Here is a 23997-nt window from a genome sequence, read left to right on the forward strand (position 1 = left end):
CATATTCCGTTTTCACAGACCGCTCAGATTATTTTGCGTAGTACCTTTCTTTAAAAATCGATAGAGAGAATTCGTCTGTTAGGATTAGGGTCCATGGCTCTGATCCATATGTGGAACGGGGTTTATAAAGGGTGATTCATTTAGAGTTTGGAGGTACTTTTTTGGTGCGAATTTGATGGGAGATCGTGCAGGAATCGTATCACCTGACGCTGCGTTTTTGTTCAGTATTGTTTGGCATTTCATCCTGGAAAGACAGCCCGGCACAGCGTCTAGAAATTATTCAGCTGTACTACGAAAATAGGTGTTCTATGAGGAATGTGTTTCGTGCGCTTAGAGTAACTTAAGGTCATCATAATTTGTCTACCGAACGCACAATTCGCTATACCATCAGTAAGTTTGAAATTCAGTTTTCATTATTGGATAACACACCACCAAGTAGACCACATTCAGCACGTACCGAAGAGAGTATAGCGGCGGTAGCGGATAGTGAACGCGAGAATAATGAAGAATCGATTTGTCGCCGTTACCAACAGCTTGGCTTGTCGTATACGACAACTTATCGTATTTTACGTAAGGATATTGGTTTAATACAAAATTCAATTAGTGCAAGATCTGAAGCCGATCGACAGAGCCTATTTTACTTCAAATCAGGCCCGAGGCACTACACAATTTTCGGGCCCCTAAATATAATTTAATAATGATAATAGTAACTTTTTTAAATGTATTAATTATTTAATAGAAATATAGTTACACCAGAAATTTAAATTTTTTTTAACAATAAAGTCCCTGGCAACATTATTAGACACACTAAGATTTTATAAAATATGTTAATTGTGAGGTGCTACTAAATAATAGGTTTTTTGTATGTAGTAGACACAATGTATGTTATTTGGTTGACCATTTAATTGTCTATATTTTATCACAACTAAAACATTATTAATGAAAAAATGTGTATTCATTGACTCTTGAAGAAAAACGGAAACGACAATTAGATGTTAATACTTTATTGAGCTACCTTTATCAATGCAAACCTGTACGGTCTCCTGCATTTAAGGATGATGATGACACACGCGAATTATCCTTTCTATTTTCCAACTGGTTCCCCATTTGGACACCGGTCTTGGAGCTGCGGTATGAATCGCCTTGCAAGACATCTTTGTACTGGTCTTGCCTCATCATTCCTTTTACCACGCATGGACGTTCAGCACCCTTGCCGCTAATGACTGGCCAAATGTCACTTTTGCAGGGTGTTACAGTCTGAACAACACACTCAGGATGAAAAGTTTCTTGAAGACGACGACAAAAAAAACTGAACTTTATTCTGCAACATTTCAAATGTGATTTTATCCCTGCAGCAGACCTGTCACCAATAAAAAAAAATGCTGTGGAGCACCCTATAAAACTGATGATTTGGTCAGTCATTATCGGCAAGGGTACTGGACGTCCGTACGGGGTAAAAGGAATGATGCGGCAAGACCAGTACAAAGATGTCTTGTAAAGGCGGTTGATTCTGCAGCTCCAAGACTGTTTTCCAAATGGGGAACCATTCATTTCTATGCAAGATGGAGCTCCTTGCTAAAATATTAACATTTAATTGTCGTTATTTCAGTTTTCCTTCAAGAGTTAATAAACACATATTTGTTGATTAATGATGATGTTTTATTTGTAATAAAATATAGACAATTAAATGGACAACCAAACAACATACATTGTGTCTGGTAGATGCAAAATACCTATTTAGTATCACCTTAGAATTAACATTTTATATAAAATCTTATAGTGCGTATAATAATTTGGCCAGGGACTGTAAATTAACTTTATGTTTAAACAATTAATCATTGTTTATGCAGAACTGTTTATGGTTTATGAATATGACTCTTATTGTGAGATATCATATAATTTCCCGTAAAATGAATGAATTTTGAAAATTTATTTTGTTATTGCAATAAAAAAATTTTTTGGTAATTTTTGCGGGCCTCAATAAAATGCGGGCCCGAGGTAGGTGCCTCACGGGTCTAGTGGTAAAAGAGGCCCTGCCGATCGACCTGTCGAATCGTCACCGTTTCAGTCGATGTGATCTTGATAAGCTTGCAGAAGATCCACTGTTTTCTGAAAAAAAAAAAACTTGTTTTCCGATGAGGCCCATTTTTGGCTTAATGGAGACGTGAATCAACAAAATGCCCGTATTTGGGGTGATGAGCAACCCGAAAAGGTTCAAGAGTTGCCATTACTTCCAGAAAAAACATGTTTGGTGTGGTTTATGGGCCGGTGGAATCGTCGGTCCATATTTCCTTAAAACAGATGTCGGCCAGAACGTTACTGTGAATGGAGACCGTTATAATGTCATAATAAAGGACAATTTGGTGCTGAAATTGAAGCTCGTGGTCTCGACGACATTTGGTTTCAACAAGATGGCGCCACTTGATGCAGCCCGTGAAAGCATGGCTTTTTACTGCGAGAACCATTCGGTGAGCAATTTATTTCACGCTTCGGATCAGTGAATTGGCTGCATATATCTTGTGACATTACACCTCTAGACTTTTTCATTTGCGGCTACCTAAAATCCAAACTCTAGATGAATAATCCAGCTACGATTGAGACATTAAAGGCCAATATTGCTCGAGTTATTGGTCAAATACCAATCGAAATTCTCATCGAAAATTGGAACTTGAAATTGTAATGAATGGTTCTTCTGTATGATAGTAAAGATTTTCAAATAAAATTAATTTTTTTTCATTGTTTTTTCTTTTGAAAAAGTACCTCTAAATGAATCACCTTTACAATATTATACAAGATTTTTGAGTCGTAAGTTTTTTAGGTAAGCACTTTCATAAACCATGATAACACCTATTTGCAATTATCATTTCACTTGATGTGTTCTTATTGGGGATAACCGATGTCCCTAGATATGGACGGCTTCGAAGTTTTGGTCATTAGCAGTTAGATCTGCGTCAACATTTCCAGCTCTCGTTTTTTGTGTTAGTCGGCATGAATTTGGTGTTATTTTGATTTATACATATGTACACATTTTCGTTCTACTGCTTCTACTAACTCAGTTAGGATTTCGGCCCTGGCTCTTGTTTCCACGTCGAGTCGTCAGCATATGCTAGAATTTTTGACCTATCTATTAAATATATAGTCCCCCTGCTATCTAAATTGGCGTCTCATACAACTTTTTCAAAGGCTATGTTAAAAAAGCGTGGCGTCTCCCAGCCTTAACGGGTCTAGGACATTTCGCCGTCGCCGTTTCGCCGTCGCCATTTCGCCGTCGAGCCATTTCGCCGTCGCCATTTCGTTGTTAGCATTCCCACTTATAATTTCGGGATGATCATTACTTGTATATAAGTTTTGAATGGTTTTCGAACGATTATATAGGTACTCACTTTTGCATAATGAATTTTTTAATTTTTGATACAGTAAAAACAATTGAAATTGAAATCCCTTTTCTCAATATTGTTTATTTCCGGGAATCTGATAATAGTCATATTTATCTATTTAATGATGTATTCTAATTATACTCTTGTTTATTTTCCTTAATTTCCTAGAAATAATAGGTTAAACTGAAAATGACAAACAATAGGTGACTATTAAAGGTTGGCAGGTACATCAGGTACCGTTAACAGATTATTATCTACTTAATGATGTATTCTAATTATACTCTTGTTTGTTGTCCTTAATTTCCTAGAAATAATAGGTTAAACTTAAAATTACAAACAATAGGTGACTATTAAAGTTTGGCAGGTACATCAGTTATCTTAACAGATTATTATCTACTTAATGATGTATTCTAATTATACTCTTGTTTATTGTCCTTAATTTCCTAGAAATAATAAGTTAAACTTAAAATTACAAACAATGGGTGACTATTAAAAGTTGGCAGGTACATTAGGTACCATTAACAGATTATCTCCCTTTTCCTCATTTCTCTCTTTTGATTTACTATATAAGCGCAGAATTTATCTGAAGAGTTCAGTCGTATCTTGAAAGTGTTTGCGATAATTACGAACTTAATTGTGGACCGACAAATTCTATCTACTAGAGGAAAGCCAAAATTTAGCTCAGATGGTTTTATTTATGTTTTTGATGCCCTTAGCAAAAATGACGATGAAATTAGATTTTGGAGATGTGAGAGAAGAGGCATGTGAAAGGCAAGAATTCACACTAAAAATGGTGAAATAATAAAAAAGGTTAACCTGCACTCTCATGACGCCTCGGCTGTGGATGTAGAGGTTGCCCAAATTGTAACAACCATTAAAAGACGAGCAGAAGATACAATGGAAGGAACAATTCAGGTAATTTTCAAATTATTCTAATAAATTTTCTTATTTCCAACAATATTTTACTTTGAAATTTTCATTGATTGATTCATTGTTTTATTTTAGGTAGTCAACGAATGTTTGAATAATACCAGTCAGGCTTCTCAAGCTCGACTTCCAAATAGTTGCGCACTGAGGAAGACCATCAGATGAAAACGCAACGAAATTCAAGCTGCAAGGCCAAACCCTGTTAATTTGGAAGAATTGCGGATACCGGAACATTACAGGATTTATGAAGTGTCGGATGGCGTGGAAGAAAATTTCCTTTTGGCGGACAATGGAGAAGGGCCCAACAGAATATCGATTTTCGGGAGAGCTGGCTACAGCATTTGAAAACTTCGCCATATGGTTTGCCGATGGTACATTTTCAATAGCACCGCCGCTTTTTTCCCCAAGTGTACACCGTGATGGCAACTAAAAATAATGAGGTCCACCCTATATTTTATGCCCTTTTGCCAAACAAATCACGAGCTACTTATAGCCGTATGTTCGATCTAATAAAGAATTTGAAGCCAAATCTGAGCCCTACTGCCATCCACTGCATCTAGCAGGCAGCATTCGCAGCCATGGAAGGTTGCTTCCCAGGAGTAAATATCAACGGGTCCTTCTTCCACTTAGCACAAAACATGAAGAAGCATGTGGCACAGTTAGGCCATCTTACAGAATACAATAACGACGTCCAATTTGCCTTAAATTGTAAGATGGTGACATCCTTGGCATTCGTTCCAGTTCGTCATTTAGATCAGGCCATTGCTGTGTTGGGAAACGCTTTACCTGTTGCGCTTCAACCACTGTTGGATTGGTTCGAAGACAATTACGCAGGACGTATGAACAGGTAACTATAAAGTGTACTTCTTCAGAAATTCCAAAATCTGTATACCATTTTATTAATTATTTATAGACGAGGAGATGGTAGACGCCCTCCATTATTTCCCCAGGAGATGTGGAATCTCTATCAAAGGACGATGAATAGGGAGGATCGAACCAACAATTACGCGGAGGCAGCACACAGAAGGCTTCAAACAGAATTAGGAGTCGACCACCCTACAATATGGAAATTTATCGAGAGCCTTCGTAAGGTGCAGAAGATTAGGGACGTTCACTATGAACAATTAGTTGCTGGGAATCTGCCACCCTTGAAAAAGAAAAAATGTAGGGACGCGGATGAGCGAATTTTAAGATTAGTCCGAAACTTCAACGGCGATGGAGATATTTTAGAATATCTTAGAGGAGTTGCCCATAATTATGATACCTTTATGATTACCCAATTATGATATTACCTTTTAAATATTTTTAATATATATATATATATATATATATATATATATATATATATATATATATATATATATATATATATATATATATATATATATATATATATAGTTCAGCTCAACAGGCCTTTAAATATTTTTAATACTTTCAATATTTTATTTTTCAGACGAAAACAATGTATAGTTGAATACGAAAATATAACTTGGTTTTACTAGCAACATCAGCATTTTATTTACACTGACATTTAGTATAAAAAAATTAGTATGATATCAAGTTCTTGCGACATTTAGTATAAAAAAAGTTAGTATGTTATCATGTTCTTGAAAACTTAACCAATGCCGGGATGGCGACGGCGAAACGGCCGACGGCGAACTGGCTCGACGGCGAAACGGCCGACGGCGAAGTGGCTCGACGGCGAAATGGCGACGGCGAAACGGCGACGGCGAAACGACCCAGTCCGTGCCTTAACCCCTATATGCATTTCAAATATGGTCGACTAGTTGTTCTAAATTTTCACTGCTGATAGCATCTTAGCCATCGTCACATTTATCATGCATATGAGTTTTTGGAATTCCTAACTCACTCATAGTCATATGCCGCTTTAATATCGACAAGAAGATGGTACATATCTATATCAAACTCTTGCGCTTTTTCGAGAGTTTGTCGTAGTCTGAAGATCTGGTTAATAGTCGTCCACATCATCATCATCATCCAACCAATTCACGTCCACTGCTGGACATAAATCTCCCCCAATTGTTTCCATATTTGACGGTTTTGTGCTGATTGTTGCCAGTTTTTACTAATCCGCCTGATATCATCTGCCCATCGTGTAGGCGGCCTTCCTCTACTGCGTTTACCTTCTCTTGGTCACCATTCCATCAGCTTTCGTGTCCATCTTGAATCTTTCAGCCTGGCGACGTGTCTTGCCCAGTTTCATTTGAGCCTGGTGGTGATACGTTCTATAATATCTGCGATACCGGTTCTTTGTCTGAGATCTTCATTTCTTATTTTATCCCGTAGGGTTACACCCAGCATGGATCTTTCCATACGCCTTTGAGCAACCCGCATTTTCGACGCTGTTGCCTTGGTTAGAGTCAGTATCAGCTCCATATGTCATTACCGGCAGCACACATTGATCAAACACTTTTCAAACCGATCGGTATACTGCTCCTAAATACGTCTCTCGGAGCTCCGTAGGCTGCTCAAGCAAGAGTTAATCTTCTTTTTATTTCGCACGTTTGGTTATCTCTACCAATTCCAATTTCATGACCCAAGTAAATGTACTTTGTCGTCCACGCTTCGGTATAAAGGTCGGTGCATATTTTCATGCATTTCCAGCGTTTCCAGCACGTAGCGTTTAGTTTCCGAAAAATATGATTCAATGATTTTAAATACCAACAATTCACACTGTCGGGCACGTATCGTATCAGACACCTTACGTTTTCGTTCAGTATATTCGCAAACAATATTTTCCGGATACCGACCGGTACGGAACGAGTCAGAACCTGTTGGTACGGATAATGTGAATTCAAGTCCGTCGTTTTCCAGTCGTTGTTAGGTGATTCTTGATACAGAGTGTTTTAAAAAATACTCTGTATCAAGAAGGGATATTTCGAGGCTATTTTGTCATTTATGCATGTTTTCATTGCTTGTGACTAAAATTTTAATAATAGGACTTTTGCTAGCTATCCTGAAAATAACTACCAAAACAGTTCAACATCCTTAAATATGTTTACACCAATGCATTCACCTCAGACATCGGAATATTCAACGTCAATAAGGATTTCAAATATTTCTACGCCAATGACATCACCAGCAGCATCAAATATCCAAAATTGTTATGAATCTTTTTCAGAGAATATTAACTTCCAATGAAACACCAACCAAAAGGCATAAAAAATAAACCCAAAGTACGTAATGGATATAAATAACTTATATGCATCAAGTTCCCTTAATTTGCCTAACTAGCATGTTTATTGGGTTGAATTTGTCTATCTGTGGTTTAAGTTTCATGTCAGCTAATATATTTGTATGTTTCAGCAATTTTTTCTTTAATTTTGGACCTTGTTAGGGGTGGAAATTTCCCCATTTTCCCTCCCCGTAGATCCGCATTACACTGCAAACTTGCTTTCTTCATCGTCAAGTAGAAGAGCAATTGCACATAATTTTTTCGCGAAAAGCGAGAACACATCTTTACCGGACCAAACTGAAACGTTCTATGTATGAAAATGTCAACGCGCAGTCCGATTGCTGGACTGGAAACGCTACGTGCCGGAAACTATACGTGCATGATAATATGCACCGACCTTAAGGATTAAATATCTCATGAGAGTTCAATCAAAATATTTGATAATATCTTGTATACTGTATTTAGGAGAGTTATTCCGCAGTAATTATTGCATTCTAGTTGGTTCCCCATTTTATGTAACGATCATAATACGGCTAAGCTCCATTGCTTAGACATTTGCTCCTCAGACCAAATTTTCAAAACAATTTTTTACATCACATTGACGATTTTTTGCTCTCTATCAAGTTTAAATAACTCTGCTTGGATACCATCTTCTTTTTTTTCTTCTTCTACGGCACTACGGCGGAAATTGAGCCTTGGCCTCCTTTATTTTTTGCCTCCACCCTTGCTTGTCTGTGGCTGCTCTTCTCCATACACGGACTCCTAAAAGGGCTTGTGCGTCGCTGTTTACTGTGTCTTTCCAGCGCTTTCTTGGCTGCTTTCCAACCGGACTCTTTCCCGGCATTCTAGCATTCAGTGCTCTTTTTGGTAGCCTATCCTCTCCCATTCTTATCACATGTCCGGCCCATTGCAATCTTTGTATTCTAATGAAGTCTGACAGGGGTGTTTCCCTATAAAGCTGGGATACCATCGCTGCCTGAAAATTAGTGGTTTTTTAATTTTTCTCTTTCTTCTTTTTCTAAATTCCTCATTTCAGTACTCCAGTTCTATGTTGTTCCCCTTCCAGCAACTCTTGAACGTGGAAGAAACAATGGGAATTAAAGAAACAATCACAGAAAATATCAAAAACCAGTAGCTGGCATGGTATGTACAGAATAAGACCGAGGGAAAGATTTATAAAGCGGAAATGAAATAACCGATAAAGGTATAGATTGGAAATCTGAAAACATCGAGAAAAGTTGCGATACATATCAGAGATAACATGTTCATGTATAACCTACATGTATATTTTATTATTTATTAATAAATAAACAAAAAACAATTTAAATTACCTTTTAACAAAATATTTTTTTCTGTATCATCTTGTAAGGCTTCAGAAAGTATAACACTGGTATCAAAAATCTGAAGGTATATAGAATGAACTTCTTGCATTACTTTAAATATGTCTAACAAGTCTTCATTAAAATTCACTTTATACGTTTCAGAACTAAAACAACAATTAAAAAGTTATCGATGGAAGAATTTTTTGGAAGAGTTTTTTTACTGCGTTCTCATCAATTAGCCGTTTTATATTCTTCAAAAACCTCCTATGTCCATGTTTACTTTTAAAAGGCAATTAAGTTTTAGGCTCCGTTTTTGAAAACTCCGTTTTTGAAGCATTTAGAATGGCTAGCTAATTATTAAACTAACGAAAATTTAAAAAATATACAGAAATTATATAGTGTATAATTTTTAAATAAACATATTTTAATAAAATCTTAATACACAAATTACTTACTCTTCTTATTTATTTATAAGAATTTTACCTGTTTCTGCAATGATCATATGTTGATGATATTATCTCAATTGATGTTATAGCTGTATATTTAATATCTACCAAACAAATTTCACCTTGTGCAGCAAAAAAATCCAAAACTTCTTTTAAAATATGAACCAATTCCAAGAGCAACTGAAAATTAAAACCATAGTTTAACACAAAAATTTACGCTATGAGATGCAAAGTGGCCTAACCCACAACCCACAATTTTACCAAAACGCTTGTATTACATTAAAGTTATCCCTTATTTAAGTACATATTTTCAGATGCAAAGTGGCTCAAGCAACCAATGATTGAACCACTCAAGTAGAAAGTAGGAAAAATATGTTTTAATCATTTATAAATATTTTAATTTTTTTATTAATATTCCCGATCTATTTTAGTGGGAGGGAAAGTCAATTATTATTATTGGAGTTATCACATAACTTTTTCTACAAAAATTAAAATGCCACCTCTCATTAGATTATCCCAGATTTATAAGACTAATGAGTTATGTCATAAAATTTTTTCTGAAAATTCTTCATTTACAAATAGACAAAACAATGGGAAGAAGACAACGGTAAAGCCCATTTTTTGAAGGCACTGGATATGAAGAAGTAATAATATTATGACCTATTGCAACACATCTTTATATAGCATTTAAATACTATCAAAGAGATTTTTAATCATTTTATAATGAGTGTGTTAATGCAGAGATGTTTGGATGTAAATCAAGACCTCTATGTAGGTTTCATAGATTTTGAGAAGGCCTTCGATAAAGTCAGACACAAAAACTGTATGAAATCCTAAGAAGCAAAAACATCGACAGTCGCGACATTAACATCATATCCAGGTTGTACTGGGGACAAACAACAAAAATCAAGGTTGATAATAAGTTAACCAAAGAAGGATAAAGGCAGTTTTTGTTTATATTTGATTCAGAGTTGGACCACCATCTCCATATAGCTATTTCAGCATCCTCAATGAAGCTATGCAGTCACAACTCTAACCGAAGAAATTGAGATTCGTCGAGGTGTGCGTCAAGGTTGTGTGCTTTCTTCACTACTATTCAATATACAGAGTGGGCCAAATAAAAGTATCCACCTCGATATTTGGCAGTATTTATTAGATTTTAAGAAAATGACGAAACGGGTCGATTTTTGATCAAAGGGGACACATTTTTACGGTACATACATCTGTCATTTGTCACCCCCTCCCTTCCACATCCCCACCCCTTATTTTTAAATAGGGAATAGGGGTCGTGTGCTAGCTCATTTGAAAGGTTATTCAATTCTCTATTCCGTAATACAAACATTAACATAATTATTTATAAAGGGTGTCCAAGAAATTTTTTTTTAAATTAAATTAATTGACACAAAAGGAAGAATGTATGTAATTTATTGAATTCAAAATACATTCTACTGCTGTCACAAAACAGAAAAAAATGTTTTTTGATAAATAAACATTGCTTTTTGCTTAATTTCAATGTTCAAGCTGCCACCCATCTGCCTCTTGGTAGGTTGAATATTGAATTTAAGCAACAATATTTTCTGTCAGCAGTAGAATGTATTTTGAGTTAAATAAATTACATACATTCTTTTTTTTGTGTCAATTAATTTAATTTAAATTAATTTTTCTTGGACACCCTGTACAAATAATTATGCCAATGTTAATATTACTGAATAGAAAATTGAATAACCTTTCAAATGAGCTAGCACACGACCCCTATTCCCTATTTCAAAATAAGGGATGGGGGATGTGGAAAGGAGGGGATCGACAAATGACAGATGTATGTATATACCGTAAAAATGTGTCCCCCTTTGATAAAAATCGACCTGTTTCGTCATTTTCTTAAAATCTAATAAATACTGCCAAATATCGAGGTGGATACTTTTATTTGGCCCACTCTGTATATAGCGAAACAATATGTCAGGAAGCGCTCCTAGAGCGAAACATTGATATGAACATTAACGGAGAGTTCAATATACTAGACTAAGAGCCGCTATAGGTGAAATTTCTTAATCATTTTAGGCACGACGGGACCCTATAACTTAAATAGTAGAACCTAAAAGAAAAGGTTTGAACACTGTGCCGTCACTTTTCAGTGGCACATGCGTCGACAGTGGCGCATCAAACTTTCCACTTATGGACGGGATACATAAATTAAAAAATACCTTCCCTCACTACCAGGATTCAATTTTTTTCATTTATTTAAGTTCTATGTGATTGAGACATAAGATTCATCGTAATTTTAACCCACCACCCCCTTCCCCCTGCCCCCACCATCAAAAACTTTATTTTTCGATTTTATTTTTTTTTGGTGGGATGCAATCAATTTTAAAATTTCAAAAAATTCACACGCATAGTTAAGGCTTTTATAAAACACGTCTATTTTTTATAGACCTGTAGGTTATGTTTACATAACCTCAAAAAAAATTTTTTTTTTTTTGGAAAAAAATATATAACTTTTTTTTGGGGATAGCTACAGATCTAATTTTTTCTTAGTCTTGTGTATTTTATCAAACACTATATTTTTAAATTTTTTCAGATTTTTCTGTAACGCTGGTCACCTTCAAAAATCCAAAAAACTGTTTTTTAAGGGGGTTTTGGGGGGTTTGAACGTGTTTCTCCCATTTTTAAATATTCTAAAGGACTCACTTACTTCAAGTTACATATATCCTATAAAATCGAAATGATTTGATATATTATGAAGTCTATAAAATAGGGAAAATCCCCCAAAACCCCCCAAAAAGCAGTTTTTCGGATTCTTGAAGGTGGCGAGCATTACGGAAAAATCTAAAAAAATTAGAAATATAGTGTTTGATAAAACACACAAGATTAAGAAAAAATTAGACATGCAGCTCTTCCCCAAAAAAAGTTATACGCTTTTTTCAAAAAAAATTTTTTTTTAATTTTTTGAGGTTATGTACACTCTACCTACGGGTCTGTAAAAAATAGATATATTTTATAAAAGCCTCAACTATGCGTGTGAATTTTTTGAAATTTTAAAATTGATTGCATCCCAGCAAAAAAAAAATAAAAACGAAAAATGAAGTTTTTGATGGTGGGGCAGGGGGAAGGGGGTGGTGGGTTAAAATTACGCTGAATCTTATGTGTTAATCACATATTACTTAAAAAAATAAAAAAATTGAATTCTGTTCTTAAGGGAGGGTACCTTTAAATTTATTTATCCCGTCCATAAGTGGAAAGTTTGATGCGCCACTGTCGACGCATGTGCCACTGAAAAGTGACGGCACAGTGTTCAAACCTTTTCTTTTAGGTTCTACTATTTAAGTTATAGGGTCCCATCGTGCCAAAATGATTAAGAAATTTCACCTATAGCGGTTCTTAGTCTATACTCTACTACTAGTCTATTTTTAAACCAAGAGGAGTAATTCAAATTTCCCGCGCCGTAAAGCTTGTTTGTAATCGGTCCAACCTCAGGAAAGTTTACTTCACTGTTATCAAATTTGGACAATGGATCTTTCGATCTAGACATCCCACTAATCAAGGACTTAATAAAAAATCGTTCAATAAAATATAAAAATCGCACCACTGATCACACCAACGAATTGATAAATAATTTATTCACCCAACCACTTGCTGAAAAAAGACTAAAGAGAATATGGCCAGACGACCTACCACAATAATACTTAGAGAACCGTCACTGGACGGTACCTAACTCATGTTAATTGACTTACATACCATTTACTTATTACTTTTTATATAGAGTAGATTGTAAAAAAAGCAGCGTATCAAATAAAAAAAAATTAAAAAATTTTGACACTAATGACATTTTTCAAATTTTGACACTTTTGGCATTTCATAGGTTAATTAAGTTATATCATCGATTTTTTGTATTTTCTGCGTTATTCCTTGAATTTGTAGATTTTTAGTTGCTTTTATATAAAAAGCTATTGTTTTTAGAACTCTTTAGCGACGTATTAGTATAATATAATATTTATAGATTACCGTCGAAGGCCGACATGATCAACCAAAAAAAAAAGATGTATTTGATGATAACTTCTAGTGACTTTCTTGGGTGTGAATCTGTCTTTTTAGTTTACTTCTCTTGGTTTAAAAACAAAGCTTATATACGCTGACGACACGCTAATAGTAACAGATAACCTAGCAAATTTACAGTATTTGCTGGAAAACATAAACACTCATACCAACAATTATGGTCTAAAACTGAACATTAAAAAGACTAAATTTATGATTGTAACAAAAAAGCTATATAGTGCAGTCACTGAAGGTTTTCACCTCCGATTTCGTTGAACCTCCATCGATTTTCATGAAAATTGGTGGGTAGTTAGAGGATACCTCAAGGAACAAAGGTGACATGATGCCAACGTGCGCTTTTATCCTAGGAGTGGATGCTACCCCTTCTCGGGGGTGAAAATTGTTTTATTAAAAATAAGAGCATAAATCGATAGTGGGACAAATTCTAAGCAAAATGCGTTATATAAAGTTATTAATATAAATCAATACTTTTTGAGTTATGTTATTAAATAGCAAAGATTTTATTTTTTCGTAAAAAAATGCATGTTTTAAAACTGTTTTTCACGTATAACTCAATAGCTATAAGCTTTTATAAAAAAGTTAATATTTCTAAAATTGAAGATAATAAAAAACTGAATGCACTCCTTACTTAAAGAGCTAAACTAATGTTATTTGAAAATGAGTTATGGGTAATTGAATGTATATTTTTCTCGACGAGTACTCAAATCTAAGTATTCAAGTACTTATCAAAGTACTTCGGAATACCTATCAAATGAGCTCCAGAAGAACTTAATAGCATCAAAATTATTCAAGTTATGATGAAAATAAGAGAAACCTTCGAATTTTTTTTAGAAAAAAGTGAAAAATAAAACGTACGCCATTTCTACAAAAATTAAAATTTATAGTAATCCTTACAAAAATTTCTTTATATTAGCATAAGTAATGATTTCAACAATTTTGACCGGTTTAGAATGCATATTTTTGAAAAAAGATATGATTTAAAAACATCTGAATTTTTAAAATTATCGTAATTTTCATTTTCTTTTGATAATAGCTCCAAAAATAATCAATATACCTAAAACAGGATATATAACCAAATTTTAGTTTTTTTCTGTATCAAATATTTTACCTGTTTTATTATTTCTGTGCTGTAAAAAATAACCGAGATAGAAACGTTTAAAACTTAAAATTTGCTGCTAAAACCATGTAACCGGGGCCATTTAACCTTTTATTTTTAAAAAAGTAAGGGATTTAAAAGACTAAATTCAATGCGATTTAATAGCCCTTGAAATTAACTTTCAAATGGTTTTTAGGCGAACATGATATCGTAAAAATTGACGGAATTATTAAAAAAAACAATAACATTTTTTGGAAAATTTTTTAAAAGATAAATTTTGAAAAATCTTTTGAGCATAAATTTTAATGCTCTCAACTTGTTCGGTAGTTCATTCGATAGATATTTCTAAGTACTTTGACAAATGTTAAATAAGTTTATGTTATAAATGCATCATTTTCCCGTTATTTAAGCTTGAATACTTAGATTTAGGTACTCGCCGAAAAAAATATACTTTCAATTACCTATAACTCACTTTTAGTTAATATTAAAAGGTTTTTCTAAAAGGAGTTTATTTCATTTTTTATTAGCTTTAATTTTGGTAATAATAACTTTTTTGTAAAAACTTACAATTTTTGAGTTATTTATAAAAAATTGATTAAAAACATGCATTTTTCTCACGAAAAATTAAAATCTTTAAACTTTAATAACTCAAAAAGTTTTGATTTATTTTAATAACTTTATATAACAAATGTTGCTGATAATTTGTTCCTCTATCGAATTATGGGATTATTTTAAAAACATTAATTTTCACTCACGAGAAGGGGTGGCATCCACCCCCAGGATAGAAGCGCCAGTTGGCACCACGTCACATTTGTTCCTTGAAATATCCTCTAACCACTCACAAATTTTCATGCAAATCTATGGAGGTTCAACGCAATCAGAGGCAATAGTTCATATCCACCCTCAGTGACTGCACTAATACACCAATGTGAATTTAACCATAAATAACAAGCAAGTTGAAGGGTTACGTCCTACAAATATTTAGGGGTTTGGTTCAATGATACTAATGACCAGACAAGAGAAATTAAGAGGCGAATAGAAATAGCGAGACAATCATCTATTTAAATCAAAAAGTTCCTCTGCTACCGGGACATAAATCTGAAATTAAGAACGAGAATGTTAAGGTGCTATGTTTTCTCCGTTCAGTTGTACGGCATGGAAGCTTGGACACTGAAAAAGATAGGCATCAAAAACATTGAGGCATTTGAGTTGTGGTGCTACAGGAGAATGTGGAAAATACCATGGACAGAGAGAGTAACAAATCAAGATGTTTTGCTGAAGATTAGGAAAGAATTCGAAGCCATAAAAACCATACAATCGAGAAAACTGGAATATCTAGGCCACATAATGAGAGGGGAAAAGTACTCCTTGCTAAGGCTCATAATCCTGGTTGCGAAATTTAAGGGAGTGGTATGGGTGCAGTTCAATAAAATTGTTCAGAGCTGCAGCCAAAAAAGTGAAGATTGCTGTGATGGTAGCCAACCTCCGATAGGAGACGGTACTGCAAGAAGAAGAAAGAGCTTTTGATAGGATAAAACATCAAACAATTCTACTATTTATGTCTAGGTGGAGAAGATATTCCAACTAGCAATTCAAAACCAAACAAATGAGAGAAGATTAAACGGAAAACATATAAACCACACCTGTTATGCTTATATTGCTTATGACACTGCTTATACTCATAGAGGATTTACAAGAATTCAAGGGCGGATCCAAGCCATGGCCCCCAAAATTTAAAAAAAATATAAATTTAAATATTTGCAGTTCAAATGTTTTTTGCACCGCAACCCGCAAAAGTCAGTCATTAACCAGATATCAGTCATTAACTCTCCAGAGGTCTAAACAGATACAAGAAAATAGAACTACGACCAATAGTAGAGTCTATAGTCTATAGTGTTAAGTCGATAAAATATTCCTCTAAGGGGCCACCATAATGATGGCCTTTTGCTTCTTTACGAAGATGCTGGACCTAACAATGAGGGGTATTTCAAGGAATTGTTAATAGTCCAGGGCGCATCTGTTTTGAGATGGACGTTGAGAGGCGACTCAAATTTTTTTGCAGAAATTGCTTGAAAATAAATCAAATAATAATATTTGAGTTATCCTCCCTCTCAAAAAGGTCCGGAACATTGTTTAAATAATGAAAATGTCAAAAAATGAATGAAAAATTCGATTTCTTTCTTCGTTTTTTGATTATAACTTTAAAAGTATTCATTTTCGAGAAAAGTTGTACTAACATAAAAGTTGCGTAATTAAATTTACTACAATACAGAATTGGTTAAAAACTTAAAAAATTGTCACCCTAGTTGCAAAATAGCAATATTTGCGAAAAAACCATACAAAAACAAGTATTCGCATTTTACGTTTTTCAACCATTTATGCTACACTTAGGACCTTCATATTTCACCCAGAAAAACTTTACGATATAATAAAACAATACTGTAAATTTCATTAAGATCGGTTCAATAGATTTTGCAAAATAAATTTTGCAATCCAGCTTTCGCAAAAAAATTCATTTTTTCAAAATGTTACAGGACTGAAAATAAAGTAGATAGCAAGTTGAAATTCTTTTTGCGTATAGAAGTGTACTGTCATTTACTTTCATTTGCAATTTGCAAAATTAAAATCGATTAATTACCACGGCGTCAGGAAATTTTTTAAATAAACATTAATTTTTGGTGCTACGCGCAGGACAGCGGTGTTCGATTCACACGAATTGATTTCCACCAAAATGTCTTCCAATCTTTATCTAATATATTATTTTCTTACTCTATATTTTGTTGTATTTTAATATTTTAATTCCAGAAAAATCAAACTAATGTTATTATTGTTTGTGAAGTATTGTTTAAACAATTGCATATGTTTAAAAATAATAAACTTTTATTCTCTAAGTTAAAATATATGAACAAAGAAAGTTTTTGCTTATAAAAGTGTTATTTCAAAGGATAGAGTATGTTTTTATTTTGCAATAAACAAATTTATTTATTTATATCGAAATGTAATAAAAATTAAAAAGTATCATTCATTATCAAAGGTCATTGGAATGCCCAATCAGAGCAAACTATCCGCTGTCCTGCGCGTAGCATCAATAATTAATGTTTATTTAAAAAAATTCCTGACGCCGTCGTGTTCATCGATTTTAATTTTGCAAAATTGCATATAAAAGGTACATTACACTTCTATACGCAAAAAAAATTCAACTTGCTATCTGCTTTATTTTCAGTCCTGTAACATTTTGAAAAAATTAATTTTTTTTGCGAAAGCTGGATTGCAAAATTTATTTTGCAAAATCTGTTGAACCGATCTTAATGAACTTTACAGTATTGTTTAACTGTATCATAAAGTTTTTCTGGGTGAAATATGAAGGTCCTAAGTGTAGCATAAATGGTTGAAAAACGTAAAATGCGAATACTTGTTTTTGTATGGTTTTTTCGCAATTATTGCTATTTTGCAACAAGGGTGACTATTTTTTAAATATTTAACTAATTCTATATTGTTGGAAATTTAATTATGCAACTTTTATGTTAGTACAACTTTTCTTGGAAATAAATACTTTTAAAGTTATAATCAAAAAACGAAGAAAAAAATCGAATTTTTCCTTAATTTTTTGACATTTTGATTATTTAAACAATGTTCCGGACCTTTTTGAGAGGGAGGATAACTCAAATATTATTATTTTATTCTTTTTTTAAGCAATTTCTGCAAAAAAATTTGAGTCACCTCTCAACGTCCAAATGTACTAATATTTTTACAGATGCGCCCTGGTCTACAAGGTTTAAAATCGCATCAGGAGCTGAGACTCTACACCTATTCACAGCATCTTCTCGAGCAACATACATTAGTAGCACCAGTCAAAATCAATGAATCAGGGTCAAAGAGGTGTTTATGTAGCCCCACTGAAGACGTCTTGAGAGACAGAAACATCTGTCTGGGGATGGTGGATATCCTTTGAATCGAAAAGAAACATAAACTGTCTTTCACTTCTATGAACTTTCAATTAAAAAAATTATTTTTAATACCTATAAATTTCCGGTATATAAAAACGGAATGATATTTTAAAATCAGACGTGACCAGAGGTTACCAACAAAAGTTCCCAAAGTCAAATAAATAAACCTGCTATAACTTGCTAAAAATTTAGTGGCAAATAAAACATAAATTTTTGGATATATTCAAATATTTTACAAATGTATTATCCATCCACAGAAATTCAGTAGTAATAAAAAGTGAGAAATATTATTAAAAATGTTCATTTTTATACTGCCCAATTTATCTTCTTCTTTTTTAAACTTAATGCATTTTACGATTTTTTATTTTTCAGTTTCTTTAGCATCTTGTTTCTACTAATCTAAAGTCTTATTCCTTTACCCTTGCTTTAATTCTTCTATATCGTCGACGTAATGTATAAACTGCGTAACTCCATTTATCCAAATATTACAGGAGACACGAAAAACTATCTCTCTAAATATGACTAATGCGAATACTAGAAATATTTTATAGGTACACATATCACTCATCATCATCATTATCATGCAACCTCTTCTGTCCACTGCTGGACATACGTCTCTCCCATTCTTCGCCACTCTTCACGGTTCTGTGCTTCTTGTTGCCATTTCTTGGATATTCGGTTAATGTCGTCCATCCAGCGTGTTGGTGGTTGTCCCCTGCTGCGTTTGTCTTCTCTTGGGCGCCAGTCAATTGGTTTTCTGGTCCATTTTGAGTCTTTCAGTCGCGCTATGTGACCTGCCCAATTCCATTTCAGCTTGGCTATACGTTCAACGACATCAGTGATACCTGTTCTTTTCCTTAAGTCTTGGTTCCTTATTTTGTGCCATTCGCATTCGCATTTTGTGCCACTCGCATTCGTTCCTTTCCATGCGCCTTTGTGCCACTCGCATTTTTAGTGCTGTTGTTTTTGTGAGCGTGAGAGTTTCTGCTCCGTATATCATAATAGGAAGAACGCATTGGTCAAATTTTCATAGCTGTCGGGATGCTGCTCTTAAAGATGTCTCTTAGTGAACCATACGCCGCCCAAGCAAGTGTTATTCGTCGTTGAAATTCTGAAGTCTGATTGTCCTTGCCTATTCTGATTTCTGATGAGATATATGTACTTTTCTGTCAATTCTACCACTTGATTTTGGATTGTTAGGTGTTCGCTGGGAACTAAATTTGTCATAAATTTGGTCTTACTGATATTCATTTTTAGACCTATTGTTGAAGATACGTTTTCTAATTCAAGTAGCATTTGTTGTGCTTCAACCAGATCTTCGGTAATAAGTACCATATCGTCGGCAAAACGCAGATGATTGAGCATTTCTCCATCTAGGTGGAGAAACACATATCACTAACATTTGTATATTGTTTAATTTAGTATAAATATTAGTTTAATCTATCTATCTATGTAGGGACTTTTACAGCTGTCGCCGCCTTCCTTCTTTCAGCCAACGTCTCCAGTCGTTTCTGTTCTGTTCTGCTATTCTCCGTCTTTAAGGTCTCGTCTTTCCATGGCCTCGTCCACTTCATACCTCCATGATCTTCGGCGTCTACCTCTTCTTCTTTTTCTATTGGGCTCCAATCCGAAATCTTGGATATCCACCTTGTACGATCTGCTCTTCTCACATGTCCATACCAAATTAAACGTTTTTCTTCGATGTAGCTGAGGATGTCTTGTTCTAGTGACATTCTTAGTTTTATCTCCTCATTTCTAATGGATCTATTCGTGTTACTCTGCAGCTTCTTCTTATGAACTCCATTTCAGTTGATGTAATTTTGGACGTGTTTCGTTTGTTTATTACCCAATTATCTGCTCCATAGGTCATTATACTACATTCCAAGGTGTTAGTGTATTCTCTTCTTTGTATTTCTGGTAATCTGTCTATCCCACAATACTCAGTTCATTTGTTTAATGCATGTTCTTGTCTGTGCTAATCTGCTGGTTATCTCTTGCTCGGTGGTTCCATTCTTTGAGAGTATGAATCCTAAGTATTTGAATGTTTCAGTGCCGTTAATTTCCCTATCATCGTCCATTTCCAAGTTTCTCACTGGTTCTTGTTCTTCTATTGTTAAGTATTCGGTCTTTTCTAGGTTTATTTACAGTCCATTTTTTGTGTATTCCTCTTCTAATTTTCGGAGCATATAGGACAGATCTTCTTCATCTTGAGCCGTTACCACTTGGTCATCTGCAAAACTTAATGTGTACAAGAAGTTGTCCCGGATTGGAATTCCCATCCCTTCACATTCCCTTTTCCATGGTTTTAATATTTGTTCTAGGAATATCTTGAATAGTGTCGGAGATGTAGAGCATCCCTTCAATAAGACTTTTGTGGTCTTAAATCAGGTGGAGTATTTATTGCCGGTTTTAACCCTTACCATGTTGTTGTTGTAAAGGTTTTTTTACGCCTTCTATTAACCTTAAATATTAGTTTAAATTTATAGTTTAATAAAGTACCTATTTAATATTACTTACCACTATACCACCAACTTTTTCTTCAAGATATCACTTTCTAAACAGTGATGGGTCAGTCGTGTGGTATGAGAAACTAGGGAGTTACGTATTTTTAATACTAAATTTGGCGGCAAGGGAGATACGGTGTATACGAAGATGTCTGTATTTACTCATCTGGTAAAGATATGCATGTGCATCCTTTTTTAAACGATAAGTAGGGATTTTTTAAACAGATGGCAGTAGTAACTCGTATTCATAGAATTATGGAGTTACGCCGTTTATAGATTGGGACGTTATATGTTCTAGTTAACTATACAGGGTGAGGCAGATATAAAAGTCCTATTAGAAATATCTCGAGAACTAAAGGAAACAGAATCATGAAAATTGGAGTAAAGGGGTTTTGAAGAGTGATCTCTTTAATAAAAATATTTTCATCGATTTGCTACTTCCGGTTATACCGGAAGTGACTTATAACTTCGTTTTTTTTAAATCTAACACCCTGTATATTTTTACATTTTTGAATTCTCCTGGATGTCTTCTTTCTTAAAATATGAGGTTTTGTAATGTTATACAGGGTAGTTTAAGAAATAACTACGTTTTTTTTTCTTAATTTCCTAGCAACATTCACACCCTGTAGAATTATAGTAGTTTGACATCAAAAACTCTATTTATGTTTAAATGATTTTTAATATAGTCTACTATTGTTAAAAATTGTTAGTATAGATAATGTTGAATTGTACTATACAGGGTTGGTCGAAACTCGGAAAGAGTATTTTCTGAGTTTTCTTAAATGGAACACCCTATATTTTATTATTGTAATGAAATGATATTTTATGCTACTTTTTTATTTCTTAAGCATTCCCTATACCTAACTGCTTTAATTTGTGAGTTATTGGTGATTCAAGCCAAACATTAATTTCAACAAAAAATACGTGAAATTTTATTAGGTTGGCCGTGAAAATATTCAATCACAAATAATTTTTCGGAAATAAATACATATTAATCTAGACTGATCTTTAAAATTGACAATAATGGTTGAGCTATCAAAATACCTACGTAGTTAACATTCTTGCCGCGATTAACAATTAAGCACAAATTAAAGCATTTAGGTATAGGGAATGCTAAAGAAATAAAAAAGTACCATAAACTGTCTTTTCATTGCAATAATAAAATACAGGGTGTTCCATTTAAGAAAATTCAGAAAATCCTCATTCCGAGTTTCGACCAACCCTGTATACTAAAATTTAACATTTAGCTATACTAATAATTTTTGATAATAGTAGACTATATTAAAAATCATTTTAACATAAATAGAGTTTTTAATATCCAACTACTACAATTCTACAGGGTGTGAAAGTTGCTACGAAATTAATAAAAAAACGTAATTAGCTTTTAAACTACCCTGTATAACATTACAAAACCGCATATTTTAAGAAAGAAGACATCGAGTAGAATCTAAAAATGTAAAAATATACAGGGTGTCCCATTTAAAAAAACGAAATTTTAAGCAACTTCCGGTATAACCGGAAGTGGCAAATTGAGGAAAATATTTTCATTAAATAGATCACCCTTCAAAACCCCTTCATTCCAATTTTCATGATTCTGTTGCCTTTAGTTCTCTAAATATTTCTAATAGGCCAGTTATCTGCCTCACCCTATATATGTTCATTCCCAAGATAAGCTTGAGGTCACACTGATCAATGGGATTGTCGTGTTAGCCTACTACAGCTGCAACACTACACATTCACTGATCACATGTTTCTCTAGCTTATCTTGGGAATCAATGTAGTATAGTCCAATTTTTGTACCTAATATTTTTCAATATTATCAGCGTTACCAACTGTTCAAAGAAATATATCTCAGAATTTGATAACCTCAAGAGAGGAAAATATTAAAATACTTACCCCTAAATTTTGCTTTAATATATTTAGAACGAAGTCATCTTCACATGTATCAGATAATAAAAAATTATCATCAATTGCCTAAAATTAAATTAAAAAAATTTATACAATATTTTATTATGTTGCATAGTTGAAATTTACATTACACTTACCTTTTGTAAAGTATTCTTTAATGCTGGCATGATCCATTGGAGTAATTTTTCATCCACTTCACTGACATGGAAACTTGATAAGTACCTAAGGCATGTTTTAATATGCTCTAAAATCTTGGAGCCTTCAGTTTCAGCTTCTAGTGAACTGTATTGAAAGTGTTAAGAAAAATATGTAAGAAATATCAAAAAATAAATTAAAGATAGAAAATGTAGAGGATATTAATTTGTAAACAGAAACGAATGACATCACATATGTGATCTAAATAATTTCCCATCAATGAAAATACCTCATGAGCGACATGCCCCATATATCACTGCATATTTTTCTCTGCTACACTGTATAGGGTGTTTGGTAACGAATGGGCCATAGCTTAACCTTAGATTCCTAAGGTTAAAATAGATCGATTTAAGATAACTTGCCTTAGTACAAAAGTTGATAACATAGGCGTAACCAGGGGGGGTTGGGGTAGTTGTAACCCCCCTTAGGATCATCCTGGTTACGCCTATGGTTAATAATAACCGAAATGCAGGGTGTCAAAGTTAAACTTTTATTTTATTTATTTTTGAGAATTTCCTGACAGGCACGGGATAACAACACGAAATTTGGTATGTGGGGGTGTTTTGGGACGAGAAACCTAAATTCCCTACCAAAAATTTTATATTACCCAGAGGACGCCACATACGTCTTTCAATGCTCATTTAATATGTTCAATTTTTTTTATCCGCCACCCTACATACATTTGAGATAAAAACTTTTATTCCCCTATCATTTTTACTTAAAAAAAGTTATACTAAGTACATTCATCTCGCTAAACTCAACCGTTGTCGAGTCAAACGCATTTTAAATCTACAATGCAAAATTCAATTTTTTGCATTTCATTGTAGTTACTAAAAACCATTTGACATATCATTATCTAGACAAGACGAAAACGGTGGGTTCGTTGGGGAAAATATTCCCATGAGATTTTTTTGCATAATTACATTCGTGAGACATCCCAGAATAATGTTCAAGAAGTCGCTTACGTGAAAAGTGGGCCAAATTTTTTTTAACAATTTTTTTTTTAATCAAATTGCAAAAATCAATATT

General features: G+C 33.8%; 1 protein-coding gene across 1 annotated transcript in view; it reads right to left on the minus strand.

Annotated features, from left to right (window-relative positions):
* Window positions 1–23115, minus strand: part of LOC114332074 (uncharacterized) — a 127420-nt gene extending 104305 nt beyond the window's left edge. The window contains exons 1-4 of the mRNA XM_028281783.2: window positions 22911–23115; window positions 22762–22839; window positions 9306–9448; window positions 8832–8986 (exon numbers count right to left, since the gene is read on the minus strand). Coding sequence (XP_028137584.2) covers window positions 8832–8986; window positions 9306–9448; window positions 22762–22839; window positions 22911–22940 — 406 coding nt within the window. The 5' untranslated portion in view covers window positions 22941–23115. The remainder of the gene's footprint in view (window positions 1–8831; window positions 8987–9305; window positions 9449–22761; window positions 22840–22910) is intronic.
* Window positions 23116–23997: the final 882 nt, after the last annotated feature.

Source organism: Diabrotica virgifera, chromosome 7 (assembly GCF_917563875.1).
Source record: "Diabrotica virgifera virgifera chromosome 7, PGI_DIABVI_V3a".
Lineage (NCBI taxonomy): Eukaryota > Metazoa > Arthropoda > Insecta > Coleoptera > Chrysomelidae > Diabrotica > Diabrotica virgifera.